Raw genomic sequence first — 20,138 nt, 5'->3', positions numbered from 1 at the left:
TGCTTTTTTCAGATTCATATTTTTTCATATTCCTTATGCCTCATTCGTAGTAAATAACAATAAAATAGCAGGGAACATCACTAGAAATCCTGAAGCAGTCAATCTTTAAAATCTCACACCACTTAAAATAAAATCAATAAGTAAGAGAGAACCCCCCCAAAAAAAACCCCAGAAACCCCTTTGGGCTGTGAGTGGAAACTTCCACAAATTTCTCCAAGTCCCAGAAAGCAGAGCTGCTACAGTACCTCTGTGCTTCTTATAACCCCCCCCTCAGCATTCGCCCACGAATGTTTCTTTAATTGTTCACACCTGAACATAGTTGCTTTAATGAGGTCATACTATGGTTTGCTTTCAAGGCTGGGTTCTGGTGCATACGGCTTTCTTAAAAAAGTTTATTGTGTTTAAAATATATTAATTGTTATTTTACATTATATAACGTCAACATGTATCAATAAAACAATAAAAAATGCAGAGTCCCTTACTAACAAAGGAATAATAAATAGTACGTTTATAAATTTATTATACTTCCTCTTTAAGTCAGTTAAATGATGCTCACAGCAAAAATTTATTTCAGGTGAAAAATAAAATTCTGCTAATTAGCAAGGCAAAATGACATCTTTGTTCCATTCCATGTGCAACAGGTCCAACATTTCCTAGCATGAATAAACGTTAAATTATGATGCCAGCTCACTGGTTAAATTTGCAGTCAAAATTTTAAGTAATGCAACATAAAGTCCCTGGATAAATGTTACCTTTGACTATCGTTTTTCATCACTGCATCCTTTCATGTCTTTTATGCATTTTTATATTATGAAAGATGTGATGTTCATTCATAGAAGTCACTGTACACAAATATACAATCATTAACAGTCACACTCTTGATAAAAGGGACAAGACAACAACAGTCAAAAGACACCCTCTAGATACTCTTTTAAGTAGCATAACATCTAACACCTGAATTTAACATTTGTTTCCTTTAACATCTATTTAACCCTAACTTATCGTGGGTGGGTGGCACAGTGGGCAGCTCCATGCCATTATACCTCTACTGTGCTGGATTTGATCCTTTCCTCATTTGTGTGCAGCATGTTCTTCATGTTCTTGTGGGTTTCCTTCATGTACTCCAGTTTTCGCCCGTCATCCACAAACTAGTGATAAGGTTAGCTGGTGTCTCTAGATAGACCCTCGTATGTGAATGTGCGCCCTGGGATGGTACAGCATTTGGTCAAGGGTGTCATGAATATGGATATTTAACTGTTCACTTCTTTAGAATATTTTCTTTGCCAGCCCTTCAGCTATTGCAGAACTGAGTACTACATACGGCCATTGTTGCCTACTTATATATAGATATTGCTAGATCTGCCGTCTCCACTCAGTCTTGACATAGCATGGACTCAACAACATTACTGCTTTGTCGTGCACTGCCTGTATTACAGAATTATATTGGCTAGTCTGACATTATTGATTGTTATTTGTTTTGTAACTTAAAACATTTTAAAATCGTAAATCACCGGATCCTCCTATCCAGCCTCGATGAATTCGGTATCTATAGAGTACTGGTCTGAGAATGTCTGACTCTCATGTATTAAGTAGACCATACCAAGTGTGTGAGGGTGAGGAGCTCATCAGGTAACAACTGATATCCCCCAAGGCTCTGTCCACGGTCCCCTCCTCTTCTCTCTGTACACCACCTAATTATCCAATCTCGCGGTTTCTTCTACCAATTCTACAGTGATAACATACGGCAGTATCTCACCTTCCATCCCTTGGACACCTCAGTCTCTGCTTGGAACTCCACATGCCTTGCCAACATAGACTGGAAGAAGGATTATTACAGTACCTTCAGCTGAACCTCCCTTAAGAATGAGATTCTTATCTTTCCTGCCAGCTCTACCATTCACTGTGATATTGATGTACAGCTTACATGATCAATGTTGTCCCAAACAAAGTCTGCCAGGAACCTAGGGGTGATGAAAGATGACCAGCTATCCTTTGCCGATCACATAGTATCTATCTCCTGATTTTGCAGATTTTCTCTGTACAACATTAGGAATATCATGCCTTATCTGTCAGACTATGCAGCTCAGCTTCTAGTCCAAGGACTTGTCATCTCATGGTTAGGCTACTGCAACTTTTTCCTGACAGAACTACCAGCTTGCGCTGTCAAACCATTACATAAAAATGCAGCAGTACATCTCATATTCAATTGGGCAAAATACTCCCATGTTACACCCTTCCTTGTCTTTCTCCCTGTAGATGCTCACATCAAATTCAAGTCCTTGGTGCTGGCTTTCAAAGATGTTAAGTCAAGACGCACATTCAATCCTGCCCTCTTCAGTTGAAAAGCCAGCCCTGGCGGGAGATCAATCCACCATGTGAGAAGTCACACTCTAGCTGTATCTTTTGTGTAGTTTCTCAATGGTAAAATGAGCTTCCCATTCACATCCGGTCATCGGAATCCCTCTACACCACAAAGAAATGCCTCAAGACTCATCGCTTCTGGGAACAGCTCATCAAGTCCTTCAACCACTGACCTAATCTATCATCATCTGTGATCCCTCAGCTACCCTTACATATCCCATCCATCCATCCATTATCTGCCGCTTATCCGGGGTTCGGGTCGCGGGGGTAGCAGCTTCAGGAGAGATACCCAGACCTCCCTCTCCCCAGCTACCTCTACCAGCTCCTCGGGGAGGACACCAAGGTGTTCCCAGGCTAGCTGAGAGATATGATCCCTCCAGCGAGTCCTGGGTCTGCCCCGGGGCCTCCTCCCTGTAGGACATGCACGGAAAACCTCTCCAGGTAGCCGCCCAGGAGACATCCGCACCAGATGTCCAAACCACCTCAACTGGCTCCTTTTGACGTGGAGAAGCAGCGGTTCTACTTTGAGGCCCTCCCGGATATCCGAACTTCTCACCCTATCCCTAAGGGAGAGCCCAGACACCCTGCGGAGAAACCTCATTTCGGCCGCCTGTATTCGCGATCTCATTCTTTCGGTCATTACCCATAGCTCATGACCATAGGTGAGGGTAGGGACGAAGATGGACCAATAGATCGAGAGCTTTGCTTTTTGCCTCTAGACGCTGCTCCGATTCGTCTATCCAGCTCCCGATCTCTCCTACCCTCACTCGTGAACAAGACCCCGAGATACTTAAACTCCTCCACTTGAAGCAGTACGTCTTCCCCGACCCGAAGAGGGCACACCACCCGTTTCCGGCTGAGAACCATGGTCTCGGACTTGGAGGTGCTAATCCTCATCCCTGCCGCTTCGCACTCGGCTGCAAACCGCCCCAGTGCATGCTGGAGATCCCCAGCAGATGAAGCCAACAGGACGACATCGTCTGCAAAAAGCAGCGAGGCAATCCTGAGGTCACCAAACTGGACACCCTCAACACCCTGGCTGCGCCTAGAAATCCTGTCCATTATAAACAGGACCGATGACAAAGGGCAGCCCTGACGGAGCCCAACCCGCACTGGGAACACGTCCGACTTATTACCGGCAATGCGGACCAAGCTTCTGCTCCGTTCATACAGGGACCGAATCGCCCACAACAGCGGACCCTGGACCCCATACTCCCGAAGCACCCCCCACAGAGCACCTCGGGGAACCCAGCCGTAAGCCTTTCCCAAATCCACAAAACACATGTAGACTGGATAGGCCAACTCCCAGGCCCCCTCCAGTACCCTTGCAAGGGTATAAAGCTGGTCCAGTGTTCCACGGGCAGGACGAAAACCGCATTGTTCCTCCTGAATCCGAGATTCGACTATCGATCTCACGCTCCTCTCTAGTACCCCGGAATAGACTTTCCCAGGGAGGCTGAGAAGTGTGATCCCCCTGTAGTTGGAACACACCCTCCGGTCCCCCTTCTTAAATAAGGGGACCACCACCCCGGTCTGCCAATCCAGCGGCACTGTCCCTGACCTCCACGCACTGTTGAGAAGGTGTGTCAGCTATGACAGCCCCACAACATCCAGAGCCTTCAGGTACTCCGGGCAGATCTCGTCCACCCCCGGGGCCCGGCCACCACGGAGCTCTTTATCCACCCTGGCTACCTCAGCCCCAGTGATGTGCAAGCCCCCCCCCCAGCACCCTCGGGCTCTGTGCCCTCAGACGTCTCAAAGGCAGTGTGCGTAGATGTATCTGAGGCAGGGTTGAGGAGGTCCTCAAAGTATTCCTTCCACCTCCGGGTGATGTCCCCAGGTGAGGTCAACAGCACCCCCCCCCCCACTATAAATAGTAGGAACCAGGAGCTGCTTCCCCCTCCTGATACTCCGGATGGTTTGCCAGAACCTTTTTGAGGCCGACCGAAAGTCACTTTCCATGGCCTCACCGAACTCCTCCCACGCCCGGGTTTACATTGGAGGCCCACTTTTATCTAGTTAATTACTTGACAGCTGTATATTGTGATGAGTGATCTGGCAAAAGCAACTGCTAAAAAAAGTAAATACAGCTGAACATATGCATATATGCAATGGGCAGCACTGTCGCCTCACTCCTCGGGGACCAGAGGTAAAGTCTCTGCCAGGGTTCCATTTGTGTGGAGTTTGCATGTTCTTGCTGTGTGATTGTTGGGTTTCCCTTGGGCACTCTAGTAACCCCTTCCCCCCCATCCACCCCCCACAGTCCAAAGACATGTGATTTGGTGTTACCAAATTGCCCACAGATATGAATGGTGTGTGAATGCACCCTGTGATGGGTTGGTGCCCCATCCTGGGTTGTTCCCTGCCTTGCACCCATAGGTTCCAGACCCCCTGTCATCTTGAATAGGACACATGGTTACAGAACGTGGATGGATGTAAATATATAAAATTGGATTAGGACTCTCTTTAAGGTGCATGTTATCTTTGATTAACTCAAAGCTGCCTGAACTTTTATTGAATAAGTTTATATGTTAAAAAAAACTCTCTTCCAGGCATCGGTAATCCCCTGCGTGAACGCTAAATGAAACACAGTGGTTATATGTAAAGCCACACAAAGTTTCATCCTGAAACAACTCTGCTATCCTTTACCTATTACAGTTATACCTCCTTCCCATGACAGGTATGTGAAAATGCATGTAGAGCATTAATACCGACCAGTCTTCTTTCTGCCGGAGCTACATTTCCATGTTTCTGTTCATTACTTAGCCTCTTGTTCCTCTTCCCAATAACTAGTAAATCTTGCCACTAGATTCTGCTTGTCTTTGGCACAGATGTTGTCAGCACTAGATGTAAGAGAGCTCACTAATTGCTGTGTCGTTACGGTGCATAGGTCTTCCTTTGAAAGCCGCCAACTGACCTCCACGTCATGGTGAAATGCAAAGAGACAAGCGTGCAAGAACTGATACTTACTGAGGTGCTTAGGTGAGTTCTTCACAATTGGCTTGCCGTCCTGCGAATTGTCTCCCCCTCTGTTGTCTTATCTCCAATATCCCACCACTTCTACCAGCATTTGTCCAGCATTCATCCTCCCACTGGCTGTCTTTCGATTGACCAGCTACAGGTCGGTGGGATCAGCCTCGTTGTCCAGTCCCCTATACCCCTTTAACTCACCCAATTGGAAGAGCATCCAGTTTTCAGCCAAGCAGTTCTGCCTACTGTCAGTGAGAGATATGTGGGTGTCTCCAGGTATGACCTATGAATTCATGCATGCAACAGACACCCCTGTTATTCATATTTCCATGGTATTTGTCCTACTAAATAAATCTATGGAAATTCTTAGATGTACCTTCATATATCCACAAGCACAGATTTGTTTGATTTTACTATAGTTGCATTGTAATTTCTTAATAATATACTGTTTGTCAACAATGTAACAATAAATGTGTGGTATTGAAAAAAAGAATAACCAGAAAATAAAAGTAAAGCCTTTACTTTCTGTACGAAAATTATACCCATGAGATTATTGAATACTTATTTTAACAAAATAATATACATACCAAATTAATCATGACAATATTTTCATTTTCCTGAATGTCAGCTAGAAATGAAAACAATTAGATGTCAAACTAATGTCATTTTATCAGTTTGTATATTGCAATTCCTAATTGCTTTTTTTATTGTTACAAATAAATGTTCTAATTTCTGACAAATCGCTCATTTTCTTCATGCATAAATCACATTGCTGTCAACATAGTACTTGTTTTGCTTTTGTGCATGTGCAGGAATTTTTACAAGTCTATACATTTTACAAAATCACATTCACATTTAATAGTAAGAGTTGCAGTAGTATTAGTAGAAAACAAAATCCTTCCATGAATCATTTCAGGAATACCAGCTTTCTCCAAGGCTATTGTAGCCACCTTTATTTCACCAGCAAATAAAAATTTGTTAAAGAAAGTGCAAGTACACATTCAGGCATACATAGTTCCATATTAGCGTAAGTCATCATTTTTATAATAAACAAGCCTTAAATAATTTTGAATATTGGTAGCACAGATTTACATCCACCTCATCAAATGACCAGAATGTTTTAGGTACTGGAATGAGAAAGGATTCATATAATGAAGATTTATGAAATTCCTGCACCTGTCACCTGATGTTATTGTGTTGATGTTAGATTCCTCAAAAATGCATACGTTGTCATGCCAAATTGTAAGAGTTACATATTAACAAAGACTTGATTATGTGATGGGTAAGAATGTGTTAAAACAAGAAACCGTGACAATAAGAACAGAACCTCTATCTAGCAATGCATATATTAAAATAAAGTTAATGTATTGTTTGTGTTGTTTAAGATATCTGACAGCCACTAATACTTTCATTAGTAAGCTATGTCATGTTTATTTTTATTCAGCACCAGCCTTTCTGGATTACCCTTATACGGAAATATGGAATGTCATTTTTTTTGTTCATTTTAACTTATTTTTAAATCCAAAATGCTTAAACAAATGTTTATGAGCAGCTGAGCTAAACTCAATAGTGGGTTGTCTTGGCCATGTTTAAAAATTATCACTGCTCATTGAAATTGTTCTTTGCCTTTAAAAAAAGGAACTTTTAACTTGTAAGAAAATTATGTTAATGTCTGCTCTATATTTTAATTCAAACAGACTGATAATTAGCAGATTTAAAAAAATCATTTTGGCCTCTTCCTGGTTCTACAGCAAGAGTGACATCAAGCAAAATTCTTTTAACATTTTTCTACCACATTTCAATTTCTCTGAAACATTTCTATGGGGACATCAATAAATACCCTATCCCTAACCATACTTTATGGTTCACAAACTCTAACTCTGTTGCCCTTGAGTAATATTTAAGCAATAAACAAGTGGTAGTACCACATTTGTTGATGATGGCAATAATAAGAAAAATTATATTATATAAATAATAATAATAATAATATCACCATCATTGAGAATTAAGTGATTCAGAATAATGTAGCCCTGTTTAGTGAATCCCTTTGTTATTTTTCAACTGTGAGAGTCACCATCTATGTTTCCTGAGTGAACTTGACTACATTTAATTTTGCTAAATGAAATGAACTAACATGCCACGCATATTAACTGATATTTCAGTTTAGCCAGAAATTGCCTTAAAATTACCTTATTATCAAGAGACATGTTAGAGCCAGACTTGAACAGAGCAGTATTTTTTTCATACTTTCATACTACAGTTTTCAAATCCTGGTCGTTACCGTGTGTTTCCAATTTCCTGGAATTCTTAAAGGAACATACTCATTGTTTCCAAAGCAAATCAATATCATAAATGAATATGGAACTACGTAGCTATATATTTTGTATTTGCCGACGGGGCGTAGCTAGAAATTCTGGGTCGCCTAACAGAATGTTAGCTTAGGCCCCCCAGCCAATTTCACATATTCAAGGGCCCCAGTAAGGTGCTGGGGGCCCTGAATCTTCGAGGGTATCCATGCCCCTACTGCCCCGCTACCTATGGACAAACATTCAGAGCGCTATTAACGCAAACAGCTTCCACTGCGTATTCCATCTGTTCAAATGCCCTCAGCTGATTTGCTGGCATCTTCATCAGTATGAGTATGTTGTCAATGCAATTATTTGTCCTACAATATGTAATATGTCGCATATAAGGTTTCATTCAACTTAAATGTCAGCTTAAATTAATAAGGCACTCCTGGGTGTAATAGGGGGCTTAATAAAACAACCAATGACATTAATCACCTGACTGTTTCACTTAATTTGTAGCTGTCTGAATAGTATTTAATTAGATATTTTAATTGACTTTGGCATCAGCCGATGTTAATTACATACTCAGAGCTGAGCCATACAAAGCAGACCTAGCTTGATAGACGTCTGTTTGCGCAATATATCGTTCTTTACTGTAGTCAGAGATTAAATATCACCTGTTATTTGAAACGTATGTAATAAATGTCCTGCGTTTAATTTATTCCACATTTCAGTTTTATTTGGACTCTGCGACATCTTGTTATTCTGTATCGTTTTAGGCTTTCGGGAATGTGCTGCAGAAACCAACATAAAGATATATATTTCACACTCAAAAGCCATTAAAATCAACAGCATATTTCCAGAATGCTGTGCAAATAGAGATGGGACACAGGAGAACAGGGACCAGAGCTCAGATCAGAATAGAATGTTAGCTGGAATTACATTTCAAGCAAAAACTTGTCGCTATGCATTGGATTTATAATAAATGTCAGGTAATTCAGAACCTCATTCATATTATTAAAAATAATTTAGCATATCACAATTTCTACACTGAAATGTTTTCATCATGTTGCTTTCAATTGTATGAAATTTCCATACTGCTGTCTGTACGTCAGCAGAAATTTATCAAATGATGAATTAGACAAATAATTCCACAGTACATATTATAGAATATTTTAATAACAATTCATCTACAAAACTTACTGACATCACTATATTCTGTCCCGTAGGCAAAATGCACTATCACAGCAACAGAACATATAAAAATTACAAACAAATAGACTGTATCTGAAAATCACCCCCAGATCGCACTCAGTACATAAAAATTTGTAGTTTTTACACAGAATAGTATGTATAATTAGTGTATAGTTACATATTTTACAAGGGCACCCAGAGGTAATACATACAATTCATTTACATCATATGCATGTAATAAATGATTTCAGATGAAAGTAATTCTGTGTATATTAATAGTATTTTCAATAACTATTATGTTTACTCTTAAAATAGTAAATGTTTGGAAAGTAAAAGGAAAGGTGTTTTGGGCTGAATTACTTTATTTTACCTGTATGTAGATGTAATGCATGCCTAATGTCTTGTTAAACCTTGGGGCCCTTATGTTAATATGATGTTTGTGATGGTCACAATTAGAGTCCATTATGCATTTAAAATGATATATTCATAATCTACTGTTGACTGTTATCTTCTTCCGCTGCATTTCAGACCGCTAACTGCTAACTGCACAGTTTGGTGGTCTCGTAATCCAAGGAGTTAGGTAATCGAGCACTGAACGCTTGCAGAGAAGTGTGGATCCTGGACACCTCGCTGGCCGTCAGTTTCAGCCTGTGCCGAAGCAGGCATGCAAAGAGGTCCAGGCGTTGTTTACCTGGTGGAGAGAGCTGATTCACTCGATCACGAATCTCCAGCAGCTGGAGGAGGGCGGTGTCCTGGGACCCCTGTGTGTAGGGATAATCCAGCTGGAGAATGAGATCTCGAATGGCTTCCGGGTCAAAGTGCATGCTGTAGCCAAACACCTGGATGCTGTTAATTTTCATGTAGCCCAAGTTCCTGGAAGGGTCCACCAGCTCCAGAGGTTCGTAATAAATGCTTTCGTTCCCGTTGGCCCCTTGAGTCTTAATGCGGCTCCTTAAGTAGATGTGAATCGTCTCGAAAAATGTCTTCCACTTGTTTCCAAGGGTCAAGGTCCAGTTAAAGCACTCCAGTGGAAGATCAAGCTTGACTTGTTTCCAGTTAGGAAAGCTGTTCTCGTTTGCTGGCATATACCAGCTCTCAGAGTGACTGCCACCAAAAGGGTTAATGTAGAGGGTCAATACAGGTTCCAATGTGCTATTCTTAGTCAGGCAGATCTGTATGGAAATCCCAAGCAACATGTGCACAAGGTTGGACTTGTACTTGTTGCTCTTCAGGGTGAGGAGCATTCGTTTCCTCCATGAAGGGTCGAACCAGCTGTTGAGGCGCAGGTCGTTGCTGATGAAGATGGCGTGCACCTCAAGTCTCCTGTCAGCTCGCTGCAGGAGGTACCTCAGTTCAAGGTCCTGCAGATCCGTCTCAAAGCCCAGGTAGTTTTCGGTGGAGTCTGCCACCATGGGCTTGCAGATGCCCTGGCTCAGTACATAGCCAGAGTTGCAGCTACCACAACGGGAGCGGTTGTCTGTGGCGCAGGATGCACAGGCCCCGCCATCCCCTATGGAGCACGGTGTGATCTGCTGACAGGTGGCCTGGTCAAACACGCAAATGCAGGCGTGCATCTCCTCGGAGAACGAGCCCAGCTGGTTGTTCTCTGAGCAGTAGAGCAGGGACTGTAAGTAGTTTAACCAGTATGTCTGTGGTCTGAAATAGATACAAAACAACAGCAACGATGCATATTTTATATCATGACGATATTTCGAGCGCACAGTGGATCATGGTCTGATTTGCTACAAATTGGCAAAAAAAAAATTGACACCTAATGAGGTGATTCTTCTGCGTGTTTGTGAGACTTTGTGTATCATTTTCATGGTTGTTTTAGGCAATTTCTGCAATTCACTATGGCAGTGCTGGTATGTATTGGCAATAAATCAGTCCTGACTGGTTCTGCTTAATCAGTTTGTGGCATGTAAGATGAATTAGGAAAACGTTGCTTGTAATTCATCTATAAATCTAGCGATAACCCCATTGTGTCCGTTTGAGAAGATTTGTGACCCTTCATTAAAATAATGACTAATAAACTAACAAGCTTTATTAACAATGAGCAATGAATAAAAATACAAATGTGTGTCATAATTTGCTGGACACTGACTGTTCTTTGAAAGTAGAAAAAGTAAAGAAATGGATTTTATATGCTAGAATACTTAATTCTATCAATTCAAGCAAGAGACCTGGTTTGTAGAAAATAGCTGGCAAAATATCAACTGACTAAACGTTGAATCGTCAATTTATGCCGAATATTAATCAACGATAAATCATAACATATTCTCTTACTTATGTATGTCGTAGTACTTTTATACAATAATTTGAAGAAACTGTCTGATGTATGCTGATTGTAGTCCGAGAAAACACTTTATTTTTTTGTTAAATACTCAATTAGGCTCCCCCAGAGCTCTGTAATGGTACTTACCTTTCCCTGGGTAAACTAATGTGGGGCTGTTTCTGGCACCTCTTACTCAACCTGAAGAGCTTGTAAACCACTCTCTGAGCCCTCCGTAAGAGCCCTTTCATGCTACCCTCCAGCTGCTCATAGCGCCGCTGGAAAGCGCTGTCCATCGACCACAGGTGCTGTATAGTTGAAATGTTCAGGAAATAATTTTGTGGAAGCCTTGTCAGAAACATTTTGAATTCATCTGTTGAAATGCAAATAAATAAATAAACATGGACATCAATAAATTTGTACTCTGGAGATGAAATCAACACAACAAACTAGTCTGAAGAAAATTTTAATGATGCATTTTGCCAACAATTAAAATAATAATAATAATAATAATAATAATAATAATAATAATAATAATGATGATGTTCCCATCATCATTTTCTGACTGAACAGCATAGTTAATGCCTGTAGGTTTTTTTCTCTAAATATCAAAGCATGTTTGCCACTTTCATCTCTCTTTTAAACTGAAAACATTGTTGAAGCAAAAGATTAACTTTCTTACTTTTTGTACAAAGTTTTACGTCTGCTGTGGAAGCGCAGAGTAACCGTAGTGTCAATAATAGCTTTACAGTGTCCTACCCTTACTGAGAGTATGAAAATGCCAGACCATCAAGAAGAACGTCGTATAGGCTACACATCAACGCAGACACACATAACGTACATGGATAACTATTACAAAAAAAAAAAAACACTGTTCTCTGCTTTTTGGCCAAGGGTAATAATTTAGCAGTTGGTAAGCATCTCTACACAATGACAGTTGATCATCATCGATTCACATAAACACAAGCAAATAAGCAATACATATTTGTTGTGTAATTATGACATAAAGGGCAAAATCCATTTTCTTCTTTACCTGAATCCTCAAATTCTTTGTAAAGACTGCTCCACGTCTCTGTGATTCGCAGTAAGCGCTCCTCCATCGCCTGGATATCCACGTAAGGGCAGTTACACTCCGGAAAATTGCGGTCGCACAGACACCAGCAGTCATTATCTTTGCAGACGAAATCGCCCTCGCTGTTGCACGCAATGTAACTGAGGGCAGCCTGCACAAATCGATCTCTCAGGTACTCTGGCAGAATGACCTGCAAGCCTTGAATAAAGGGGTTACGTAAAAGATTGTTAAACCGAAGCATTCATATACGGAAAGGGCAATGTTAGATGTTAAAGGTAGCATGTCCCGTGCACTGGAGCACTGGAAGTCTAGAGGCCTTGCTTTCGGCAAAGAGAGAAAAAAAACGTTGCACAATTTTAGTGAAGTAAACTCATTTTCTTATGCCTTCCAGGAAAATACGCTACTCATAATTACGAGAACAGCAAAAGCCCCTTTTTACAGCTGGAACCAAGGATTGCTGTAACTAGGGGCTGTTTGTTGCAAAAAAATGCTTGTAGATTTCTGCATCTTTGTTACTGAATTGTCTGGCAAATAAAGACTAAAGTGACTGGTGTCTTACAATAACTATAGATGCTTTAGTTCCAGCCCACATTACATACACTGTCAGGCAATAATGAGTTTTATAACTAAGGATTAATTTAAATTATTCAAAGTGTAATTATAAGGGAATTGGATACACTAATTATAATAATTAATAAAAGGTACCCAAAAACCTCACTTTTATTCCACGGTAGGCCATAAAATCTCAGCTGACATGAATCATACTGACAGAGACCTGCTCTTTTCTGACATTTCATACATGGAAAGCGTGTATCAAGCTCCTCAAATTAGCATTTTTATTCCTTAGTCGTGGTTCGTAATTACATAATTATAATTAAAAAAATATATCAACACTGACAATGTCTTAATGAAAGTTTAAGTTATACATTAAAATATTACTAAACTATATATCTATAAATATATAAAACACTAGTGTTTTTAAATAAAAAATAATTACTTGTTCATTCCTGTCCAGACTTGCAATATATGTAAAACTATTTCTGCACCAGGAATTTGATGGTGGCTACAGTGTCAGTTTTCTGTAACGGGACAAACACGAAATGTAATTTGTTTCTGCATTTGATTTATATGGGGGGCGTGGCGTTCAACCCTTATCATGAGAGCCTCTGACCTTGTCTTTTTTTAGGTATAATAGTATGAAAGTGAACTGCTAGGATGGAATCCAGATCCACATCTAAAGTGCACTTAAGTCACATAAGCATGATGTCAGTTTCCACTAAGTGCATGCAGACTTGGCCGTCTTCGCTTCTATGAGTGTCCGCGAACTGTCTGCCCAATCAGGGTAATGCCTCGTTTAAGTAGATGCAGAGTCAGCCTTGGTCCCCGGCTACATTTATGCATGATATAAAGGGCAGAATAAGTCAGGCAAGTTTTATTTCAGGGCATTGGTGTCAAAACAGTTTTTACTAACAAATTTTTACTTAAAAATCTTAATAATTTGAGTAGCACACAATGTTTGTGGTTTCAGAAATGCACAGCTGCATTTTAAATTTAATTGTTTGACTTTAGGACAGAGGAGCTTTTGACCAGGGGCCTGTACTACGAAGCGGGGTTACTGGCTTATCGGGGTAACTTATCGGATTTAAGGTAGTCTGGGCAAAATGTAAGCGAACGAATATGAAGTCCATTTAAACTGAGGTACCTTAAATCCGACAAGTTACCCCGATAAGCCAGTAACCCCGCTTCGTAGTACAGGCCACAGCTGTTATCATCATAATTATTATTATTATTATTATTATTGTTGTTGTTTTGTTGTTGTTGTTGGTGGTGGTGGTGGTGGTGATGTTCTTCTTGTTAATGCTCAGAAAATACAGAATTTCATTTCCATTTTTAAATTAGGAGAGCGATTTTCTCACACGATAACATATACAGTAACAGCCTAAACAAAATTAAAAAGTTGTTATTCACATTTCAAGTTCCACTTCATGAGCATTAATGGAGCTGAGTGAGATGGATGTTGTGGCCACCTTCCATCTCAGGAGGTTCAGGTGACCAGGTCTTTCTGTTGTTATATTGTGTTATTCCACTTGCATGTCATTCTCAACAATATGCATGTATCTCTGTGTTTTATTTTATCTCATATATTCCCAGTAATTCTAGTCAATTAAATGAACTTCCTTTTTTTAACCAACCCACCTTGCTGTTTTCTGTTTGTGTCGTGCTACCCTGCAAAAGCATCCATTCTCCATATAACCCAGAAAAGGGAAAATATTGTCAAGAGACCAGATCCACACTGCCAAGTCCCTGTCTCATGTGCTTCTGTTTATTTTCCTGACCAGTAATCTCACAGTAACACTGCAGCAAAGATATTGACAATGCACCTGAGAATTATTTTATCTAAGCCCTGTTTTTACAAGTCTTGACTGAAACATGCCAGGTTTATGCTGCATGCATAAAATTAAATTCTTCTTAATTTATGACTCATCTATGTCACTTTCAGTTAATGACAACATATCTATTGTGATGTAATGGATATATCAAGGATATGTCAACATTGGAAATAATAATAATTAAAAAAAAAAACATACCTTGTAAGTGAACTTTGTTCTCGGGACTCTGAACCAGGACAGAACTAACCGAATCAAGGTTGTCATAGTTACTGCATCCAAGGGGACCAGTTCTAGTTTCTGTTACCTGGGTAACAATAAATAAAAAGAATGGGGGAAAAAATACTGTTTATGCACTTATTCATGAACTAATTGGGAGAATAAGCATGGATGGTAAAGCCAGGTTCTCTGTTCGGCTCATTGAAATCAAAGATTCAGCTGTGGATTCCTCCCAAATACAAAACATTTAAGCAGGAATATGATCGTAAAATAAAAAATATCATTAGCATATGAAGTGCACAAATGTAATGGTACAATAGGATTATCAAGCCTCATTAGGAAATGCTGTCCAAAAACTCATGATTATTGTTCTGATTATCATTGTCGTTATGTTTCCACTTCTTCCGTAGTTCAGTTCATGCTTTGATGCAAACCAACTTGTATATAAGCAGCTAGATGTATTACTGGAACTGTTCAAGTGAAATATGTTAGTGAGCTGCTGAAACACACCCAGCCATCAGATTCAAACACCTCAAGACCCCTCTGTTCCACGAGTACCTCCACTAGCCTACAGCGCTCCATACTCACTGAATGCTCTCAATGGTACACTATCTGCTGACTGAATAATGCTGTGTAGCTCCTGCTCCAGTGCTACTTACACTTGTACCTGGACATTCATTAGAAGCTCAGCCTAGCTGCACTTATGGCTAGTTGATCCATCAACAGCCGTATGTTTGCAATGTGCTATTTGCATCACTTTGGACAAAAGTGTCTGTTAAATAATATACATGCAAAATGTAATACGTTGCTCAAAGTGCATCCAGCAGTGTGACGGGTGACTATTGGCTCACATGTCTGTGTCTTAAGCGGCTCGGATCCTTGAGCCCCCGCCCTGCACCGTCTTCACCTGGCCCATGTTCTTTGAATCACCCCTCCCATAATTTGCAGCTTGGGGGCATCACCGAGATGCTCTGTCCACACCTGTGCTTCCTGTTCTCCGAGGGATTTCTCGTCTATCCTCCGCTGCTGTACCTTCCCAGAGTGCTTTATTTCATGGCAATCCTCTTAATGATAATGATTTCCTCTCTGGGTTGGTATCGAATCCCCACACCCTGTCTTCCCTTTTCAGGCCATCAGCATTTCATTGATTATATTCCTTTTTTCTGCTAAATGTGGAACAGTTTATTTTTCCCGGTTCTCAGACATTTCTTCCCCAGTGCTTCGGACCTTCACAATTTGTCACCCTCCACATCACATGCATTTTTTTGTCATTACACTGACTGGCAGATCTCACCTGATCTTTACTGAAAATGTGTGCTGATAGTTTCCTCTAATCCACAATACAGGATCTCAGCTCATCCTTTTTATTGCCAGCAGGGAGCTATGAAATTGTCTCACATATGTACCATTTCTGAGAGTGACAAGAATTGGATCATCACCTATCTTAACTTAATTGTGTGCCAATCACCAGGCATAAGTTCAGCAAGTGTTGTCCAACAAAAAAAAAAATCTACTCTACTGTTAAACAGTATAAGGCTAAAGTAGCAGCCAGATTGATAAATTTCTTTAATTTTGAAATTCAACTTCGGGCTGAACTAATACTGACCTGAATTCCAGTATTTTGATGTGAATTAAAGGTAGCATCATGGTTTTAGCCTTCCGGACCACTAACTAATCAGTAATTAGTTTAGGCAGGCCTAAATAGGTGTTTTACACCATATAAATGTGAGCGCTTTCATTTCTGCATGTTTGACATGCAGTGGCTCGGCAATCTTTAAAATTAAAGCGGTCCGCATTTCAATACTTGTTGAAACTTTTATTTGCATGAAAAAGCTATTTTGGAGAGAAACGTGCACGTTTATTCTATCAGTAAACTGATAAGGTGTTCTATATATATTCCATAAAATCTTGCTGAAAATAAACATACATTTTCAAAAGTTAGTTACAGTAGGGTAAGTAATAATAGGTTTAAAAGCCGCATTGGTGGGTCACCGATGATCACTGTGGCCTCACGGGTTCTGTGTTTGGGGTTAATTTTCTGTCCCTAATTCTGAGTTTTGAATGCAGCTCCAGAGTTTCTGGTCCCTCCGCTTTGCCTCTTCATTGGAAAACCTTGCAGTTTGGTAAGATGGCCGCTGTAAACTGTGCGTGTGTGTGCCACGTAGCATCCTGTGTGGGGTGTTCCCCACGCTGTGACCTTTGTTGCCTGTGATGGGCTCCAGGCTCTCTGTGACCTTGCAGATTATACACAGTTATGGATGGATGGATAGAATAATACATTTTTAAAATGCTGCAGCTAGCAAATTAGCATCCACAGCAAAATAATTAAAAATGGTTCACCTTTTTCCTGCATACTGATACAGTGGTGATAAAATATTAGTAAGGAGTAAGGAAACACTAATGTTTTATTTGCAGATGCTAAAGATGTCCCGTTTCTCCCAAAGGAGTACTTATCGTTACATGTATGTCTAATGTTTGGATGAGTTAATTTCTCAGCCAAGTCAAAGGTCAAGGGTCAAAGGTCTGGAGACATGTCAAGATTACAATTATTTTTATTTTTTTATTTATTTATTTGGGGGAGGGGCATACATAGATTTTCAGGACACACAGTAGCACAGCTAATCTTGGGTGTTTTTCACGCCATGATGCCGAATCTCTTTGGGCCACCAACCACACCAATCCAATTATGCTGTTGAGAGCCCATTTAATCGCCCTAACGCCCCTCCCTTTACGACACCCCTGCAGCTAATCAAACAAGGACAGAAGTACATGTGAAGTACCTTACAAAATGTTACCAGTAAGTCTTAGGAAACATTTTATAGTAGTGTTTAATTAATGCATTTGCAGTTAAACTTCATGTTTGCTTTTGAGGGCATAACACTTCCTTTTGGCTTCATATTAACAGGCTGAAGTGACTCAAATCAGCTTTTTTTTGTCTTAATGTGACACAGATCTTTTCTGGGGTGTGTGGACAAAATCGGATTTTCAAATCAGATTTGATCCACTTTCATATGTGGTCCTAGATCAATTACATATTTGTGGCCAGGCAACATGAATAAGTATGGTCAGATAAGAATTCATGTGTTTTTTTTTTTGACCTTACGCATGAGCTGAGCGCTGTCATCACCAGCCAGCAAAGGCAGTGTGGCAAAATGCCCATGGGGAGCAGCTACAGCTGCAACAGAACACATCCATGCACACATCTGCCACTGTAATAGGATGGATGCATTCATATAACAGAAGGATACAGTTCACTTGTAATTATGAATGTAAACACTCAAGAGCAAAAGTTCGGAACTGAACAACGAGGCTTGCCTTTGTAGTACCTTGCCTTACTGCTGTCTTTGGAAAAGTACCTCTCTCTATTAAATTTAAACAACAGACAAAAGAATTAAAAAAAATAAATTTGCTAGATGATAAATATACGTACTGTAGGACAATAAATGTATTTTCAGAGCAGACATTTAGTTGAGGTCGTAACTGTGGGCAATCTGAAACCTAAAACTAAACAATTTGGATATTTCTAAAATCTAATATGTAATATGTGGGAATAGTTCATTCAAGATCTATTTTTAATCAACATTTCTGGAGGAACAACACATTATAAACTGGACTAACACATAAGTAACTTGATTTTCTGTATGTTTTCCGCTATATATTAACTGTAAAATAGACTTTAAAAGCTAATATTTTATTTACAAGGCTCATGATCGGTTGCCAGCACTTCAAATAAATTGCAGAACAGTTGGTACACTACCTGCGCTATGTGTTTAATTAGAGAACTTAAAAATTTATATTCTCTCACTCAGTTTTAGGCCCATCCAGTCTGCATGACAGGATGTGGACAAGCCTATTATTTCACTGTAAAATAATCAATAGAGAATGCACAGCATATATCAGACTAAAACTGTAGCTTGCACTACTGGAGCATACTTGCATTCTTAAAGTCTAGATTTATTGCCTTGGGTGCTTAAGGGAGAACCATGTTCATTTCAATGACTAAGAGTACTGCTGTTTGTTACACAGAAATAATAACATTTAAAAAAAATGAAGTGATGCTTCCAAATAGCTATTCTTATATGTTTCCTCATTTATAGCTTTAATAAACAACATTCGTTATGTTTGCAGTTATTACCCTACCCAGCTCAGAATTTCGACACTCATGAGATACCGTGGGATATTTTCTGAGTATGTATTTGTGGGTAAATGGGGTGGTTTAAATTTTTTGTCAAATGTGTTTTTCCAAAGCACTGAATCTGTCAACTAGTAATGTGTAGGCAAGTGATAATTGCTTGTGCGTGACTAATTCTTTATTGACAAATTACCTTTAAAATGTGTCAAAACTGTAACGCTTGCTCACATTTTCTATATTTGGGCCTGTTAGGTGAAAAGTTAAGCTTATATTCTTACTCTTTCTAGAGCCACTAAAAAAAAACTTAAATTAAAACCTACATTTAAATGTCAGGTTTAAAATACTGCAAAACCGGCTTGTTGAACAAATGACAAATGTTGAACTGTGACCCACATCATTTGGCCTGCATGCCAACTTTAGATTATTAGGAATTCACAGACTCTGTTCCTTTTATAGTATTTTTTTAAGCAAATACAGAAGTGATACCCACGTAAACAACGATGCATTTCGTAATAGATGAAATCTAAAGCGCCGTACCTTGATAGCAGTGGAAGCTATCTGCAGATGATGCAGCTTATGCAACGTGCTCTCCCTGTCGATGAAGTAGGAGGCCGCTAGCTGATGTAGCGTCTCCAGTGTTACCGAAGACGTGTTAGAGGAGTAGTCACTCACATCCGGTTTCCTGCTTAATTTCCCTTTATCCACAAAAATAGTTAAGGCTTCTTCTCCTGAAGACAAGAAAAAGAAATCAAGGTAAACTGTGTGTGTGTATGTCTGTGTGATGGAAAGCGAGAGAGAGAGAGAGAGAGAGAGTCTCTTCTGTCAATGATATTTTGAGAATTGCAATGCACCTTCGGTCCAGCCAAACTCTTTCCCCTCTGTCTTTGAACCATGTCTTTATCCCTTTTATAAACTCAGTATAATCTGGACAGCAAAAGGGTAATCGATTTATAATCCAAACACACTTCTGGCAGAAACCCACATCCTGCCTGTTCATTTTAGGCTCCTTACAGCAAACATATTGGTCGTTTGCCAGGGAATGGAGGTTTCATCATTTGGAGTTAGAAAGGGTTTTTATTAGATAGAGACTCTTATAATTGTGGCCTTTCCTCTGCTTTGAGCTAGTTACAGGGATCAACAGTAATGCACTTTCTCTTACAGACACCCATTCTCCATGGACTATTAATCACTGCTGATAAATATTTCATTTTATGTGAGCAGTAGTATTCTGTAACTATCACTA

At 39.9% G+C, this 20,138-nt stretch overlaps 1 protein-coding gene and 1 long non-coding RNA gene across 2 annotated transcripts in view; one reads left to right on the top strand and one right to left on the bottom strand.

Annotated features, from left to right (window-relative positions):
- Window positions 1–6,071, top strand: part of LOC111834950 (uncharacterized) — a 46,317-nt gene extending 40,246 nt beyond the window's left edge. Inside the window, exons 3-5 of the long non-coding RNA XR_002836115.2 lie at window positions 4,914–5,041; window positions 5,252–5,343; window positions 5,429–6,071. This is a non-coding gene — a long non-coding RNA (uncharacterized lncRNA). The remainder of the gene's footprint in view (window positions 1–4,913; window positions 5,042–5,251; window positions 5,344–5,428) is intronic.
- Window positions 6,072–6,257: 186 nt separating this feature from the next.
- LOC111834948 (BMP/retinoic acid-inducible neural-specific protein 3-like) overlaps window positions 6,258–20,138 on the bottom strand; it is a 29,022-nt gene continuing 15,141 nt past the window's right edge. The window contains exons 4-8 of the mRNA XM_023794809.2: window positions 19,433–19,623; window positions 14,746–14,851; window positions 12,119–12,355; window positions 11,236–11,458; window positions 6,258–10,469 (exon numbers count right to left, since the gene is read on the bottom strand). Of these exons, the coding sequence (XP_023650577.1) occupies window positions 9,353–10,469; window positions 11,236–11,458; window positions 12,119–12,355; window positions 14,746–14,851; window positions 19,433–19,623 (1,874 nt within the window). The 3' untranslated portion in view covers window positions 6,258–9,352. The remainder of the gene's footprint in view (window positions 10,470–11,235; window positions 11,459–12,118; window positions 12,356–14,745; window positions 14,852–19,432; window positions 19,624–20,138) is intronic.

The sequence above is a fragment of the Paramormyrops kingsleyae genome, chromosome 15, assembly GCF_048594095.1.
Source record: "Paramormyrops kingsleyae isolate MSU_618 chromosome 15, PKINGS_0.4, whole genome shotgun sequence".
NCBI classification, from domain to species: domain Eukaryota; kingdom Metazoa; phylum Chordata; class Actinopteri; order Osteoglossiformes; family Mormyridae; genus Paramormyrops; species Paramormyrops kingsleyae.
Note: the sequence above shows the minus strand (reverse complement) of the source record. Positions and strands in the feature narration are given on the sequence as shown.